This window comes from Balearica regulorum, chromosome 4 (assembly GCF_011004875.1).
Source record: "Balearica regulorum gibbericeps isolate bBalReg1 chromosome 4, bBalReg1.pri, whole genome shotgun sequence".
Lineage (NCBI taxonomy): Eukaryota > Metazoa > Chordata > Aves > Gruiformes > Gruidae > Balearica > Balearica regulorum.
In genome coordinates, this window is record NC_046187.1 from 1,716,540 (window position 1) to 1,731,944 (window position 15,405).

General features: G+C 44.6%; 1 protein-coding gene across 4 annotated transcripts in view; it reads right to left on the minus strand.

The window, feature by feature from the left end:
• The window catches only part of SLC4A4 (solute carrier family 4 member 4), a 215,976-nt gene extending 203,566 nt beyond the window's left edge, over nt 1–12,410 (minus strand). Inside the window, exons 1-2 of one of the 4 annotated variants that reach the window (XM_075750848.1) lie at nt 12,322–12,410; nt 1,464–1,590 (exon numbers count right to left, since the gene is read on the minus strand). In XM_075750848.1, coding sequence (XP_075606963.1) covers nt 1,464–1,474 — 11 coding nt within the window. In that variant the 5' untranslated portion in view covers nt 1,475–1,590; nt 12,322–12,410. The remainder of the gene's footprint in view (nt 1–1,463; nt 1,591–12,321) is intronic. The other 3 variants (XM_075750852.1, XM_075750850.1, XM_075750855.1) reach the window with 3 other exon arrangements.
• Between the last annotated feature and the right edge of the window lie 2,995 nt (nt 12,411–15,405).

Sequence of the window (15,405 nt, forward strand, 5' to 3'; positions counted from 1 at the left end):
ACCAGTTTCTACACTGGCCAACCACAAGACAACAGCACCATCCAGCGGCCCCTTCTTCAGCCAACGCTTTCAAGCGCTATGAATTAATTCCGAGTACCCCTCCAAGGGGTACGCGCTTTGTGAGGCTCTCTCAGAAATACCAAGGTGCTTCAACTCCTTCAGTTTCAATCGTGCAGGTTATTTCCCCAAAAAAGTGGGACTTCATTTCCAAACGGGATAAAACCCCAGCACCACCGATAACCACAAATGATAGGCATTTCTGAAATTTTAGGAGTCTCTTGTTTTCAGACAGCATTGAGATGGCTTTCCACAGACATCCCTTGCATATTCTCCTGTGACTGAGACACCTTCAAACCGTTACTTAACACAGGTCATTCTAACAAAAAGTCCCTGTATCGCAGAGCTGGCATGCTCAGAACCGGTCTGTTTCTGGGACTTTTTTGTTCCAAAGCTCAGACTTCATCAGTGGGACATCTCCTTTCTCTGAGTGGCACGTTTTACTTGAGATCGTCCAGTCCTCTCCCTAGTGAGTCCACACATTGTTTTGCAAAATAGTAATTCCAGCTTGCTTATGCTGCTCTACTTTCTATAATTTACCAAGGACAAAGGGTTATCTTTCTGATCTTTTCATGGGTGATGTAACAACATGTTGAAAGAAGATCACTGTTAGACTAAATTCCTCCCAGGTGCCTTATAATTATAAGGCAACAGTCACAGGGCTATACCAATAAAACAAAAGAGGTTAGCTTTAGTTATTTGAGCCAGAAAACAATTTAAAAAAAAAAACAACCACTAAAAAAACCACCACCAAACCCCAACATAAATGGCAGTTGTACAAAAAGCAGCAATAAACACTGTGCACCCTTGTTACGGAAAGAACTGGCATGATCTCATCTCAAAAGGGATTTAGGTGCTTAATTGCCTCTGAAACCCAATTCAAAATTTCTGCGTCTGTGAAGGTTAAGTGCAGATTTAATAATAAAATGTTCTTTTCCCTACAAGAAAGACTGTTTTAAAAGTCAACTGTAATTAAATGCTGACAGGTCTCTAAGCTAAAATCTTTTGTAACAGTAGCGCGGACACAGTGTCCTATTGTTAACACCACATTTTACACTCTGCGGGGACCAGCTTTCCTTTTCTTCTGGGGCATTACTCAGGCATGGAACAACCCCAGAGTCTAATCCCACTTTCCTTTAGGTTCACAGGACCGCAGAGGTTCTTCCCACAAGATATTTTCCCACCAGTCTAGCACTCAGGGCACACTTGCTCAGCCCACAGCCAAATCTCAAATGCACTGGAGGATGTCTGTTTACCTTGACACTAGAGACCCAGTTTATGTTTTTCCTCTCTTCCCGTCACATAACCGCAAGCTGGAAGTGCCCAACCAAAATATTAAGTCATGAATACAGCTGAAGCATACATCGGTTGTGGATTGGTCAGAAAGAAACGACCACAGCCGTTACCTTTGATGCATTTCTGCTTGCTCTTTGTACTTCTGGAGTAAGTCCCCTTTCAGCTTTACAGCAGCATACGCTGGAGGATTGCACGAGTCTCAGATACTGCCAGCCATACCAGGAGCTGTACAGGTGCCTATGACAAATAGAAGAGATTATTTATCTTGTGTCCAGAGGCCTCTGAAAGGGCCCAGGGCCAAACTGCAGCAAAACCAAGGACTGTTAGTTGCCAGGTGAAACAGTCAGCAGCCTGGCTGAGCCAGGCTTCAAGCTTAAAACTCTTCTCATTTAGCTGTGCAGGCCCTGGGGCTCTGCTGAAGGTGGATTCCCATCAGGACACAGGACCAGCTTATTATCACAGGGGAACAAGAACGGGTTTTTTTTCCTCTCTGTGGCCAAGACAAGCAACTGTGTGATTTGATGAAGGCAATTAGATGGTTATTGTATCACAAGCATTGGGCTTCTGCTCCTACCTATCCTTGCTTATACTGCAAATGCCACACACCCACCCACGCCCCCCCACACCCAGCCCCTTTCCTAACAAGCAGGAAAGGGAGGAAGGACTCTCAAGGAGATGGGTCAAATCAGGTGGTTTGTGCCACTATAACTTCAAGAGTGACCAGGGAGACCATCATCAAAGCATCAGATTAGCCAGTCTATTCCTAAACCACAGTCACTGGAGAAAAGAGGAGGTAAAAGCAAAAGACAAGCCCTAAGGCCGCAGAAGCCAACTGGAACAACAAAACCCCATCACAACACACGTGCACACACCCAAAACTGTTTAACCCGTGGCCAACATCTGGACAATCCAGAAGCTGAGCACCAAGGACAATTCTCAGAAGGATCGGTACCTCAGTATGGGAATGATTTTCATGAGTTAGCCTCCTTCCACCCGGAGCACACTCCTCATGCAGTCCAGCCCTCCAAGGTCACAGAGAGCAAGAGCATCCTGTCGCCCATCTCTAGCGTCCTCAGCAAATGAGATTTGACTCTAAGGCTCAGTTTGCTGAATCTCTCAAATGCTTGCTTAAGGAGTGACCACCAACAAAACCAAGAGCTATCTTCTGGCTCAGCAGTTACTGCCGGGCTTCCCAATCTCACTGCCTCGCTCAAGCTCCCTCTCCTAAAGCCGAGCTTCCCTAATCCTGCCTGCTGCGCACAACACCCGGGGCAGGGTGCCTGGCAGGCTGCAAGCACCGTGCCTCCTCTCCTGTTTCCTGTTCTATGCATGAAGCCTTACAGCACACAGAGCAGGGGAAAAGAGAGGGATGTGGGCATTTCACCATCACGCAGAGTGCCCTCTTTGAGCAAAAGGACAGCACACATCACTGTGGCTCACTGGCCAATAAGCTTGGAAAGCGTATTGCAGCACTACCATAGAAACTAGCAGCAAACAGTCTGGCATTCAAAGACCCACAAGATTTATGGCTTAGGTTAGGACTGACCAAACAGGAACATGCAGATCCACCCTCCTAAGCTTGGAGCAACACAGCTCCAGAGCTTGATCATCTATTCACACAGCAAGTGAATGAAGACACTTGTAGCCCAAAAACAGGAGTGCAAGGCAGTTGCAAAGGGCCCAGGGCACAACTGCCAGCCTCCACAGTTGGCGCAGCTGATGTTTGTCCAATGCGCGGAGCGCTTTCGAGGCTTTCAACTCAAGGGGCCTGGGGTAAACAGCTCGGCTGGCTTTCCATTCTTCCTTTTCACCTCGGGATACCTCAACTCAGTTTGGTAAACCCCAAAGCTCCAAACCACCTCGGAATGACTCTTTACTCGAGTCATCTCCCGTTGCAATGGCCTGGGTATACAGCCATGCTTTCGCTCTATGCTGGCTACCCTAACTGCCTCCGTTCCACCTCTACATGGTGAAACTGTTTCTACGTGACAGCTTTTTTCTCATCAGAGTGCCGGTAGAGCAGAGGGGCATACCTGACTCTCAGGCTAACCGTGCGTGTGTCGGTAGCATTGTAGAAAAGCGCGCAGGAGAGAGGAGGCACAGAGAGCAGACGTACCGTGACACCCACTGGTTCTCGGTCATCTGAGGCCGACACGAGTTGGCCAGACTTTTATGCAGAAAAATGCTCGGAGACTCTTTCTACATAAGAAACCCAAAACCCAGACCCCATGTACTAAGAGATTACAGGAAAGGCAACCATGAGGGAGCAAAAACTGAAACCATAATTAGCTGTTATGATTACTGAGTAGTAACTATGTTGTCTGTGGTCACAGAGCAATAATCCATGTTTGGAATCACTGACTGACTACAAACTCTGGCTAGATGCTGCAGGCACATTTTTTTCATAATCACGACAATACCTCGAAGCTCCTTCTACAGCCAATGCACAATGTGGCAAAATCCATCAGGGCTTTAACAGGCATCGCTGGGCAGGAAGCATTTCTGAAAGCCCAGGGGACTTTGCCTTACGTGCTCACACAGAAGCTACGCTCCTGTGCAAATCTATGCATCGCTGAGAAAACAGACCGACAGATTACATGGAAAAATCTCACACGAGTTAGATGACATCCCCTGATGACAAAGGGGCACAGGATTAAGCCCAGTCACACACGACTCTCGAGTAAGAATAATCCTGGACTGTGCTAGGTTAGGTGGAGTCAGAAAGGTAAATGAAATGAAGAGTGTTAACACAGGCTGCATTCTTCTTCTAAGACAGGTAAGGAGAGTGCTAGAGGGCTCTCGGCAGGGAAAGAATACAGTTAGCTTCGCAAAGTTGTGAAATCTTTGCCAGTTTCCAACCAGCTGCCTCAGTGATGGGAAAGGATGAGCAATTATTCCTGGACTGGGAGGAAAAAATAATCAGCTTTCCCAAATGATTATGGAAAATAGACCCAACAATAAGTCATATAAAAACACAAGCTGCCCAACAAACCTCAAATGACATGGTAAACTTGATGAGAATCTAGTGTTAGGAGGAAGCCCTGTTTGCTACTTTCTAGCTGCTCCCCAAACATCTAGTAGAGTCGATGGGGACTTACCCAAGTCATCAGTACACCATTTTACCTGTGGCAAGTAAAAGGAAGAAAAAAATCTTTTGCAAGGAAGGGCTCAGTGAGTCTCCTGGCAGAGTCCCCACTTGAGACCACCAAATATAACCCGTTCGATCGTAGACGGCCAAATTCCATTAAGATGTCAGGCAAAGCCAGCAAGTCACAGAAAACGAAGAAAATGCTGAAGGATTTGGGAGGATGGAGTTGGCAGAAAGAGACCGCAAAGGCTGCAGGGTGCCTTCGTAACAAAAAAGACGAGGAAAATCTGAACTTCTTAACAGATACAGTTCTGCGCAAAAAGTGAATTCTGTGCTACGAGCGTGTGAGAAACTAGTTCACTCGAGCCAATCTACTATCAGGCTGAAATACTACTTGTGACTCTTTCCATGGAGCCTCTTCTATCAAAAGAAATCCACAGTTCAGCAAAGCTACTTCTAAGTTCTTAAATAGCCTTTTAATGAGCCTCTGCTGCCTCTGAACAACTTCTTTCAGCCACTGAAAGGACATTTATCTAACTCACACAGCATTCAGCTTTAAACAAACAAATACATGAACACCAATAAACAATTTAATTAGAATATTGCTGCAAATCACCAGAGAGGGGGGTTGTGCAACATGATGCCAGGGGCAAGGAGCACTCTGCTGTGGTAAGCAATTTGTAACAGCAGTTAGGGCAAGAGACGAAATCAGAAATGGAGCTGGGGTGGAGATTTTCACTAGCCTCTAAAAGACTCGCCGCTCTACGTGATTATTATCAAATCCATTAATTACAAGGAAGACCTCACACCCTTTTTCTTTTCTTTTGGTTTGTTTCTAAACAAACCAAATCCATTACCCATAGAAGAAAAGCCAAGAGCTCTAGGGTGAAATAGATCTCTAAATACTATAGCCATGCATATTTCAGAAACAAAGGCTATTTTTCTCCACATTATTTATATTAGTGGTATATTTTTCATCTTAGTATCTCAGCAATACTGTTTTTACATTCCTAAAGCAATTTTTTTTCAAAAGCAGCAAGAGTCAGCCCTATTCTGCCCCTCGCGATGTCACTTCTGCCGGAGCAGAATCTGCTTGGGGAGAAGAATTAACTTTCTCACTAAACAGAAATTTAGACACATGCTCTCTTCAAGAAGCTGTGCTGTATGTTTAACATCTCATTTATCTATCTCCCATCAGTGACTTAAAAACTGAATACACTTATTCTCAAACCCAGCAGAACTAAAATACCAAGAAGAAAAAAAACCAAAAAAAAACCCCCAAGAAAACCCACACAAGTCATATCCAAAGCACAGTACATGTACTTCAAATTGCACGAGTGTCAGAGCAAACCACCGCTCTAACCCCTTTCATTAAACATTTACAGAGAGCTCACGTGCATCTCAATCTCAAGCAAACAAACCCACGTTTGCAGCGAGATGGGTTTAGCTGGATTAGAGATCGCTTTCCCTTTCACCCCACCAAATTAAAGACATGAAACAGAAAGGCTCAAAAATACTGTCAAGTTTGGAATGGAAAATTACTCCTTTCCAAGTCCTTTCTGAGCATGTTCTCCTAACTGGGAGATGCTGTTAAAAAAAAAAACAAAAAAACAACCAAACGAAAAACTCACACGTTAATTTGAAGCGCTCCTCTTTGACAATACACTATATGCGGGGGGGAAAAAAACAAACAACCCTCATTCTCTTACAACATGCGCTTAACTAAGACCGAGTTCAAATAAATAGCTTTGCCCAGACCTTTACACTGAGGCCAGGTCTATGCCGTGAGCTAACTGTCGATACAGCTAGACCTTGCTTTGTGCCAGCAAAGGGCTGGAGGGGTGAGCATAGCCTTTCCTGGCGAAAACACACTCTCGCTACAAGAACTTATTCCAGCCTTCTCAGGAAAAACCTGCACTGACAGAAAGATCTTTTTCACCAAAATAAGCGTGCCAGCAGAAGACACAAGACAAAATAGCCTGCCAGATTTGTAAAGGTCGTCTTCATTTTTTAACCTACATTTATTTGGCAGAGCAAAAATATCCGTAGATCCCCTTCAAAGTAGCTCTTTACTAACCCTATCAGGGGTGTAAACACCTGACCCTACCACCACCGCTAGAGCATCTAGCCCCTTTAGGACTGCTTCTTCCTCCTCACATTACCAACTTTATCGTCCCCGTAGGCTTACAGCAAGTTTCCTTAGCCCCATCAGCCATCACCTACAAGGAGCAAAACGCCGAACAGTTGCCTCGTTAAGTGGCCCAGGGCATACAAACCTTCTACACAGGCAGAGGAGGAGAGAAAAGCAAGGAGAATAAAATTCCTCAGGGGACTTATGCTCCCCTTTAATTTCCTTTCTCCTACTGCTGCCCCCTCAATTGCCTAGCACGCGGGAGCCAGAACAGAGGTTATGCTGTGTCACTGCCAGGGCAGAACTCGGCACCCACCGGCTCTCTGATCGCTGAAGCTTTGGCAATTGCTCAGGTAAGGGAGGTTAGCGGCATGGATCGTTCTAGCTGTCGCAGTACCGGGATTACCTCAAACTGCACTCTGTCCCTGCTTCCTTCTATCAGGTACGGGATGTAAGCTTGATGTAGTGTAATAGTTCTTCAAGCATGTCTTTAGGTGGCACTTTCCACTCACTTGTACAGTTGTCATCTACAAAAAAGCAGGTTAATTTTCATCCTTCTCTTCTTTAGCAACATCAACAAACCTCACCGCTTAACAGACCTTTCAGCATTGTACTTCCAAACCTGGAAATAAAATTCCATCAAACGATATCCTTCTAACGTCTATAAACCTACTCGGTCTAGTCTCTGATTGTTCACTCAGCGTGTTACGTGACACCTTCTGCCTTATTCAGGTCACTGCCCATTCCCACCCCTCGCTCAGCCGTTTCAATAAGGAACGCAGTATAGTCCAAAGCAATAGCTCAAGTCCAAAACAGACTTCGTTCCCATCTGTGATGTCCGAGGTCACGCAGGAAACGGACAATCCACTCCATGCTGTCTCAATTCCATCCTCTCTAAAAAAGGGGGGTAATAGATATTTGTCATGTACTGTCACATTATCAGATGGCAGTCTTAGTAACTCCTTAATTTAGGTTTCAAAAAAACCTTGATTTAGGTTTCAAAACCATTTTTCGAGCTCAGCTTTCTTACTGTAATAAAATATCATACTCCCTTTACAAATATATGAAGCATCTCCTAACTAGTATAATGCATGTTTCACTGGTAATCTAGATAGATAACATGTAGGTGCTACACCTGGCTTACTTGGACAGCACCATTTCACTGCTTCTTAGAACACCTTCAGGGCATTAAAATAAGACATTCCTAAAGTATTTCCCTATTTCGGGTTAAAGGGTCTATAATTTTCCACGTGCACAGTGAAAATACCTACTCATTCCATCACTTTAGACACAACTACCTCCTCCCCTAGAAAACACCAAACTAGTCGTAGTGGTCTACAAGACTAACTCCAAGCTGTAGGCTGCAGACTCCTGAGGCCAAGGGCCAAAGGATTTGCAAAAGCAAACACAGAAAGCAAGCCTTCTCTCCGGAAGGTTACATTCCGTTCCACAAAAGCGTATCATACCTGTACAAGTGATCTAAACCAGTGCTAAGAACAGCTACTAGAAAAAATGCCAAATCTGCTAGCCATCACAGGCCTGTCAAAAAGCTAAGAGCCTTCATTTTGGCCACCGAAGGACCAAAAAAATACCATCCCGTGGATGTGATTCTCCTCTCATCCCTTGTACAAAGCAGAAGCAACTGGATGAAACGTTGCTGTTCAGCAAAAAGAACCTCCACATCGTATAGACTGTCGCTGAAACGGAAACAGTGTTTGTTTTACTGCTGGCAACACGGCCCCGCTAGCCCCAACCGGTGTGCTCAAGTCACTCGAGTGTTATTTCCTAAGACTCTCGGCAGATTTTGCGTGCTACAGAGATCTTAATGGATTCCATTTAGCAATAGCCTACTTCAAAGGTAGTCTACAAATACCTCAACTCGCCCTGGATTACAGCATAGCTATTTCCTGTAAGGACAGAAAGCCTCTCCATCTCTGTTTTGATTTCTGTGAAACTGTTTTGAAATGAAGCTTCAATAATGAACACGAGCCAAAGATTTAGTCCAGGGCATCTCATTCCCTCTCATATCCTGCCAGACAAATAAAATTGTAAAAGTCCTATCAGCTAGGAGACAATCAGCTCCACCATATGAGTATCTCCCTTTCCAACATCTGTCTGCCTCTCCAGCCTGTAGGATCCGACAGGAACGCTTTTAGCAAGTTTGTCCTCGGACCATTTGTCTGTCTCTGGGATATCGGTAAACAACAGATTTTTAAACAGAAATCAATACATGCGCAATACCTAGCCCAGCGCAATTAAGGCTGTACCTTAGAGAGCACCTGGGATTTGCTGAATACCATGGAAACAGTCCAGATTCACAATGCATCGGGACACAATCGGATTAATTGCAAAACATTCTAAACCTAACACGTTTCTTACGTTAGCTTACTTAACGTCAGCCTGAGCCAGACTCATTTTCTGATTTATCCTCCGCAATAGCCAGTACCGCAGTCTAAATCTGCCTCTCCCTTCCGCTCAGCTTTTTCTCGCTCCGTCCTCCTTGTTAAATGGTTACCAGCCTTTGTATTACCCACCCTGCGTCTGCTGCACCAAAACTCTTCAACTACAAGTTATTCTTTGACTCATGCATTCTCCATCTTCTTTTTTGTGAGGGGGCAGGTATTACCAACAACTATGTATCAGCAGCATGCATCTCCCGGTCACTACTTTACCTGTGTAAAGACAGACAGCGCCCGTTCCTTGCTACCTGAACCCCCTGCTACCAGGCTGACTACACTGCCTTTTGAAGCGGTTTCTCAGCTTCCAGGGGCCTTAAATTATTAGTAGAATGTTTAAGTGCAATCGCTTTTCTTCCATATCATTTGACAACTCCCATGCAAGTCTTTCCACCTTTGCACTTCTCAGACATGTATTTTTTGCAGCATCAAGCATCGCTTGATGAGACCACATCCTGGCTCCTGCTAGCATTGCATCTTATTCAGGTAAAAAGGTACGCTCTACTCATTATCTGTTTCCATCTTCTTATTTCAGGTATATCCACGCATTAATTATGTCCAGATTCACAATAACATTTCTTACTCTTCACATGTCTCAACTCCCTCTCTTTAAATAAGAGCAACTAAGAACTTCCTTCTAGCTCTTTCCGTCCTCCCCAGTCACTCACACAGCAGGTAAACGGTTAAAAATACAGCGCAGGTCTTGAGGCACTCCTGGCTATCAGCATGGCAGGCGCTGCCAGTGAGTCACCGCTCAGAAAAGCAACCCGTCCAAGACCACATACTGTCGCAACAGGCACAACTAGAACCAAGGACTTTCAAATACTAACGCTTTTGTTAGTGTATCAGATTGAAGCTAATTGTACAAACAACCCACAGTCCTCTTAAAAAAAACAACAACAAAAAACCTAAACCCAAACTACATACAGTCATAATAGCCATTGTTTAACCAGTGCTGTGATCTTGCAACTGTTATCACAGGTCAGAGGCAGCACAGAAAATCAGAGGCGAAAGTTCCCTTGGCGGTCACACCGGCTCCCAAACCCGTGGCGTTCACGAAGAGTCTGCAGGGCAGATGCACCGCATCTAAAGCCCAGTATTTTCCTTTGTGCGCACACGCCTAGGAAGCTACGCTGCAGCTGCGGTCTTCTGGTAAACAAGGGAAGCCGATTGCAATTTATACAGAGTCCTAATGCGTTACTCAGTCTATGATACATGAAATACACTGGCAGCTCATCAAGTTAACAAGATTCACACCAAGTGACTTGGAGAAACACAGCAGAAAGGCAGGATGTTAGGAAAAACCTTGCTAGTAACATCAGCTGCCAGGCTTTCTTGCCCACAAATCCATACACCGAGTTGGTCGCAGGAGAGAAAGAGCGAAGAAATAAAGCTGCCTTCTAACTCAAATAAAAGCAGAAGGAAAAAAAAAAAAGAAATAAAGACAGGCACTTTGCATGGAGCAATGCTTGAAAAAAATCCAATTACTTGCCTTGTTCAATGAACACAGTGCTCCCTTAAAGAAAGACTGTAAGGTAAGACATACCACCAAACAAAAAAACCCCAAATGTAACACCGTAAAATCAAGAATCAGAAGTGGAAATCAGTACTTACATCAAGAGGCTGAGAATTCTAGTATCTACATCTACTTTCAAGACCTTAAGTACTTCCTAGTGAAAGGCAAGATTATTCAATGGACATACTGTTCCAGCCAGCAGGAAATACCTCGTCCCCTACAGAAATGTCTTCCAAGATCTAAAACAACTACGGCTATCCAAAACAAGGATCGGTACGGTAACAGCCAGCAGTTTAGCCTAAGTATACCAGCTCAGACCACAGGAGCTCAGCAGGTAAAATGACAGAGCAGTACAGGAAGCACCAGCTGATGGATACGCTGTGCTAAGTAAACGCAATGTAAAGGGTTCGGTCCCCGGGTAGCATCGTGATGGATGCAGAAGAAGAATCAGGTTACATTCCAGCGCTAGAGACAAGCGGAGCAGAAGAACAGGCAAACAAAACCCCCTCAAAGACAGCACAACAAATGCAGAGACAGAGAAGATTCCAGACAAAAAGTCACTAGAAGGAGGGTTCTGCAGAGGGACTTGAACAGATCCAGAGATCTCCAGTCCACGCTCCACAGAAAAGAGACTTGCCACATTTTCAGCAATGCTTTCTGACCTACTGCCAACAGGAGTCCGGCTGGATCGTAAAGGCAATCCCAAAAGCAACGCTAACAGCAGTATTTAAAGCCAAAAGTGCACCCAGATGCTGGTCAAGTCCTCATCTGAGAGCACCGGGCAAGTGCAGACCGTCAATAAAACATAAAACTAAGATGCATTATCACTTAGAGTGTATCACGGGTGAACAACCTTGGGAAAAAAGTAAATTTTCAAAAACTTAGTGACTCATCTCTGGCACGGACAAATTCCATCAGCCCCAGTGCATGCATACGCTAACTCTAAGTCATTAACAGGTATCATGAAAAGCCGTTACTGACCTGAGCTAAACAACTACAAATGCGATTAAGTTTCTAGCTGTACCACACAAGTTGAAGTGCGCAAAATAGCCGTAAGACTTGGCAGATACAATTAGAAATAATTTCTAGAGCGTAGCACGCCGTAGCATCTTAGCATCAGCAAAGATCGGTCCTGTCCAGACTAAAATGCTGAACGGGATGGGAAGCCACAAGCAGCGGAACAATCACCCGCTAGAGCACAAACGTCACGCTGTCCTCTGAGGAAAAGGCTACTCTCGTGCATAAGCTGTGATTACATTCCAAGGGGACAGAGAGTAAATCTCACGAGGTAAGAGCTGAAACTGTGAGATCAATATATACTTCACAGCCGAAGGTCTAAGAATAGTAGGGGCGCTCATTAGCTACAAAAAACAGGATTTTAAGTGTGTGCAATAGCAGGAGGCATGCTGAAAATAGAGACTGCCCAAGAAAAGGAGGGCTCCCAGCCTCAAGGCATCTCAGTTAACTCTCCAAGACCTAAAACTGCTCAATTGCACAAAACGGAGCGATATTGCTTTGTCGTAATACACAGCAAGTCTACCATTCAGAAACCAGAACGTTTAAAGGACACTCCAGCAAGAACTGCAGTTCAAGCAGGCCAGAAAAACTACAGCTTCCTAACAAGACGTCACCAGACTGTGGCCACAGTACGCTGCAACAGAAACCCCGTTTGAACAAGCTTTTTAGTCGGTTGACATGCTGCCAATCCCCCAGACAATAAGAAAGCAGAGACAGCAAAGAAAGCGTGGACAAGAACAAGCACACACGAAATACCTACCCGACTGTGCTGGACCATTGCAATAAACCCTCACAAAACAAGCAGCAGAGTGGACCAGGAATGGATACCTAAAAAGTCAAGCCCTGCTTTCTCTGACAGCGGGTCTTCTCCTCCCGAGGCGCAGCGCAGACAGGACAGAGGCGGCCCGGCCAGCCCAGCAGTCTGCTGCAACAAAAAAGGCAATGACCTGAGGCCACGGTACACGGCCGAGAGGGCCAGGGTAAAGGCCATGGGCTAGCCCCGCAGAGAGGACAAAGACAAAGGAGCAGTGGAGAGTTATCAGAGAGCAATAGCTATCGTTACACAAAACTAACGGAGGCAAATCTAAACAGAATTCTGAAAAAGAGAGCAGATTGCCAGCACACATCCATAGACAGTGCTGAAGCCAGGAGGAGTTAGGAAGACTCCCAGCAATCAGGTGGGCTAACACAGGAGAACTGCTCAGAAAAGAGGACTAGAACGCCTAAGATACCCAGCTGGAACAGAGGCAGAAGCCACATCCTCAAGTAGGGTGCATGCTAGTGAAATTTTGACTTTAACAAGTTTGTTACAACTTGTACGAGATCGTGTTTTAAGTAGTTATTAAAAGACAAGTCACAACAACTTAGAAGGAAACTGGAGAGAAATGCACAAAATGCAGGACAGAAAAAGTCTGGAGAAAGGACAGGAACGTATTCAGAATGAATTGCAGTGGCAACGTCTTGGTAAATAACTCTCAGGAACCAACTACCTTCTTCCAAGTTGGTCAGTCCTGTTAACCACCAAACATACATGGTGCAAGCTGGACTACCTTGACATATATGTATAAAAACGTACACCCTGCCTAAGACATTGGGAAGAGCAGTCAGCAGAAATCCAAGAAACAGGCAATAGCCTACACTGTAATTTAGCATGCGCTATATTGTTATTTACACAGCTATCATCTTTCTTATACGCACAGACTGAAACCTAAACCTAAGAACAACAAAAGTCACCTACACACAACAGCCCAGACTTTTCGGCTCTGCACTTCACGTTGCTTTTACGCCCACGTTGAACACCAATCTCAGGTAACATAAATCACTTCACCACTTACTCCCAGTATGGAATCCTTGTCACTACTGGATTTCAATCCCAATTTCAGTACAGTACACAAAGTGCTGTGCGTGGCTTCAGTTAGTAGAGTTCATGATTCCTTCATCTTCCCAGCACACTGCCAGCACTAGTAACTGCTCGCTGTCTGCTTTTGGGCCTGATAGCTCAGCACTAGAAGATTGTTATCGCTCAGACACACGGGGATTAGCGTTATCCACGTGCTAACATTCACCCACAGAAGAGCAGCAGCTGGTGGCTGCATGAAGACCTTCTGGTGTCAAACCCCTGCCATGAGCTCAGCCTTTTCTAGTCTTTCCCTTAATCCAACGGGGGTTTGCTTTATTCCCCTACCTCCCGATCAAGATTTATCTCATTTCCATCGAGTATTTATTAATCAGTTTAATGTTTTTGCTCCGGCAAAGCGAGGCAGTGACCTCTTCCTTCATTACCTTTTCCAAAGCCATTCACTTTTAAAACACTAATGCTCTTCTGGCAGCCAGCTCAGCCAGCGAGACGAGGACACGATGACCTCCTGTGGCAGATTCTGCACATAGCTTCCCCGTTACCACTGCAGCACAGTTCTTGCCATCGATTTTTATTTCAAGATTAAATTTGTAACAAGCGTCCTCTCCTCACAAACGATGACAGTTTTCAGCAGCCGTGTTCTTCAGTGAACTAACTTCAACACAATTGCCGTTGCACTGACAGTTTTCAATATCTTTTAAAACAAATGCGTAAATTATATGGCCCATGACTCTGGGCCGGTGACCTTTCATGAGGACATCAAAACATCCCACTGAAAAATCTAAAACCAGGGCTGCCTGCATTCTCAATTATTTAACAGAGCACTTCAGAACTACAAAACTGCACATGAATATTAACTAACTAACCCTCCCAGCCTTCTGAAGACATAGGGAGGTATCAATGTTTTAAAGATGAAAAGACGGAGGCAAAGACCGATTTACTCACAGTCACGCAGCGAGTCTAAACAGGAGGTGGGAAAACAACCTCGGAGTCCCTACACCTGGCTACGCTGAAACCTCTAGGCAACAGCAATTGCACACTGTTTTTTCCTAAGATATAACTTTATTATTAACTACCTACATTCTTCCCTGGTCTATGCTTAACAGCTTACAGTGAATTTCTCCTGTGTCATTTTTATTTCGCTAATATATTCCTGGACTCTTTAATTACTGGAAAAAGAACAGAATTATCTCAATACTAATCACATATTATATACAATTCCGTTATTTTGAAGGCTGCTTAAATAAACAGAAAACAGTAGAAATAGCTAACTGGCACAAAATTATAGAAAATTAAGATCCTCATACAAAATTGGTGGTTGTTCTAAGAGAACTTCAAATCCACTACACAGAAAAGAACTACAAGGACTCAAAATAAAATGAGGCAATATAACATCCATTGCTCACACGTGTACTCACACAGCAATTAAAATATTACCCAATCGATACTTGAATCTGTATCCTAACTGGAAAAAACTTAACAAAACCCACATACCGATTCTGTTTCCCCCATCGCGATGACACCTGATTAAAACAAGCAAGCATTTCTAGCCAATTCCATCAAAGTACCTCTTATCCAACGGAAGAGAAAGGGACACAGCACTCAAAGAAAAAACATCATCTCCAAAGAGCTGGTATCAGTTCAGAAATGTTCCGTGTCTCTAATAGGCAAAAAACCAACACAACAATCCTGTTTTGCGGTAGCCTGGGAACAGATTTAAGCAAAGAAAAGAATACTGACAAATTTGAAAGCCCGAGGTACTGTTAAGGCTGTGAAGTTTCAGCTGACGCACAGGCAGAACCGTCTAAGGACATCTCCGCTTCCGTCTGCTGTGCCTGTCCCACAGGCAAGTACTGCAGCTTCATGTACTTCAGCCCAGCTACTTTCAAAGCCCTGAGGAGCTTGGGGGCGGGTGGGGTGGAGGGGTGTTTTGGGTTGTTTGTTATGTTTTTTCTCCACGGCAATTAAAAACATTGTAATAATTGG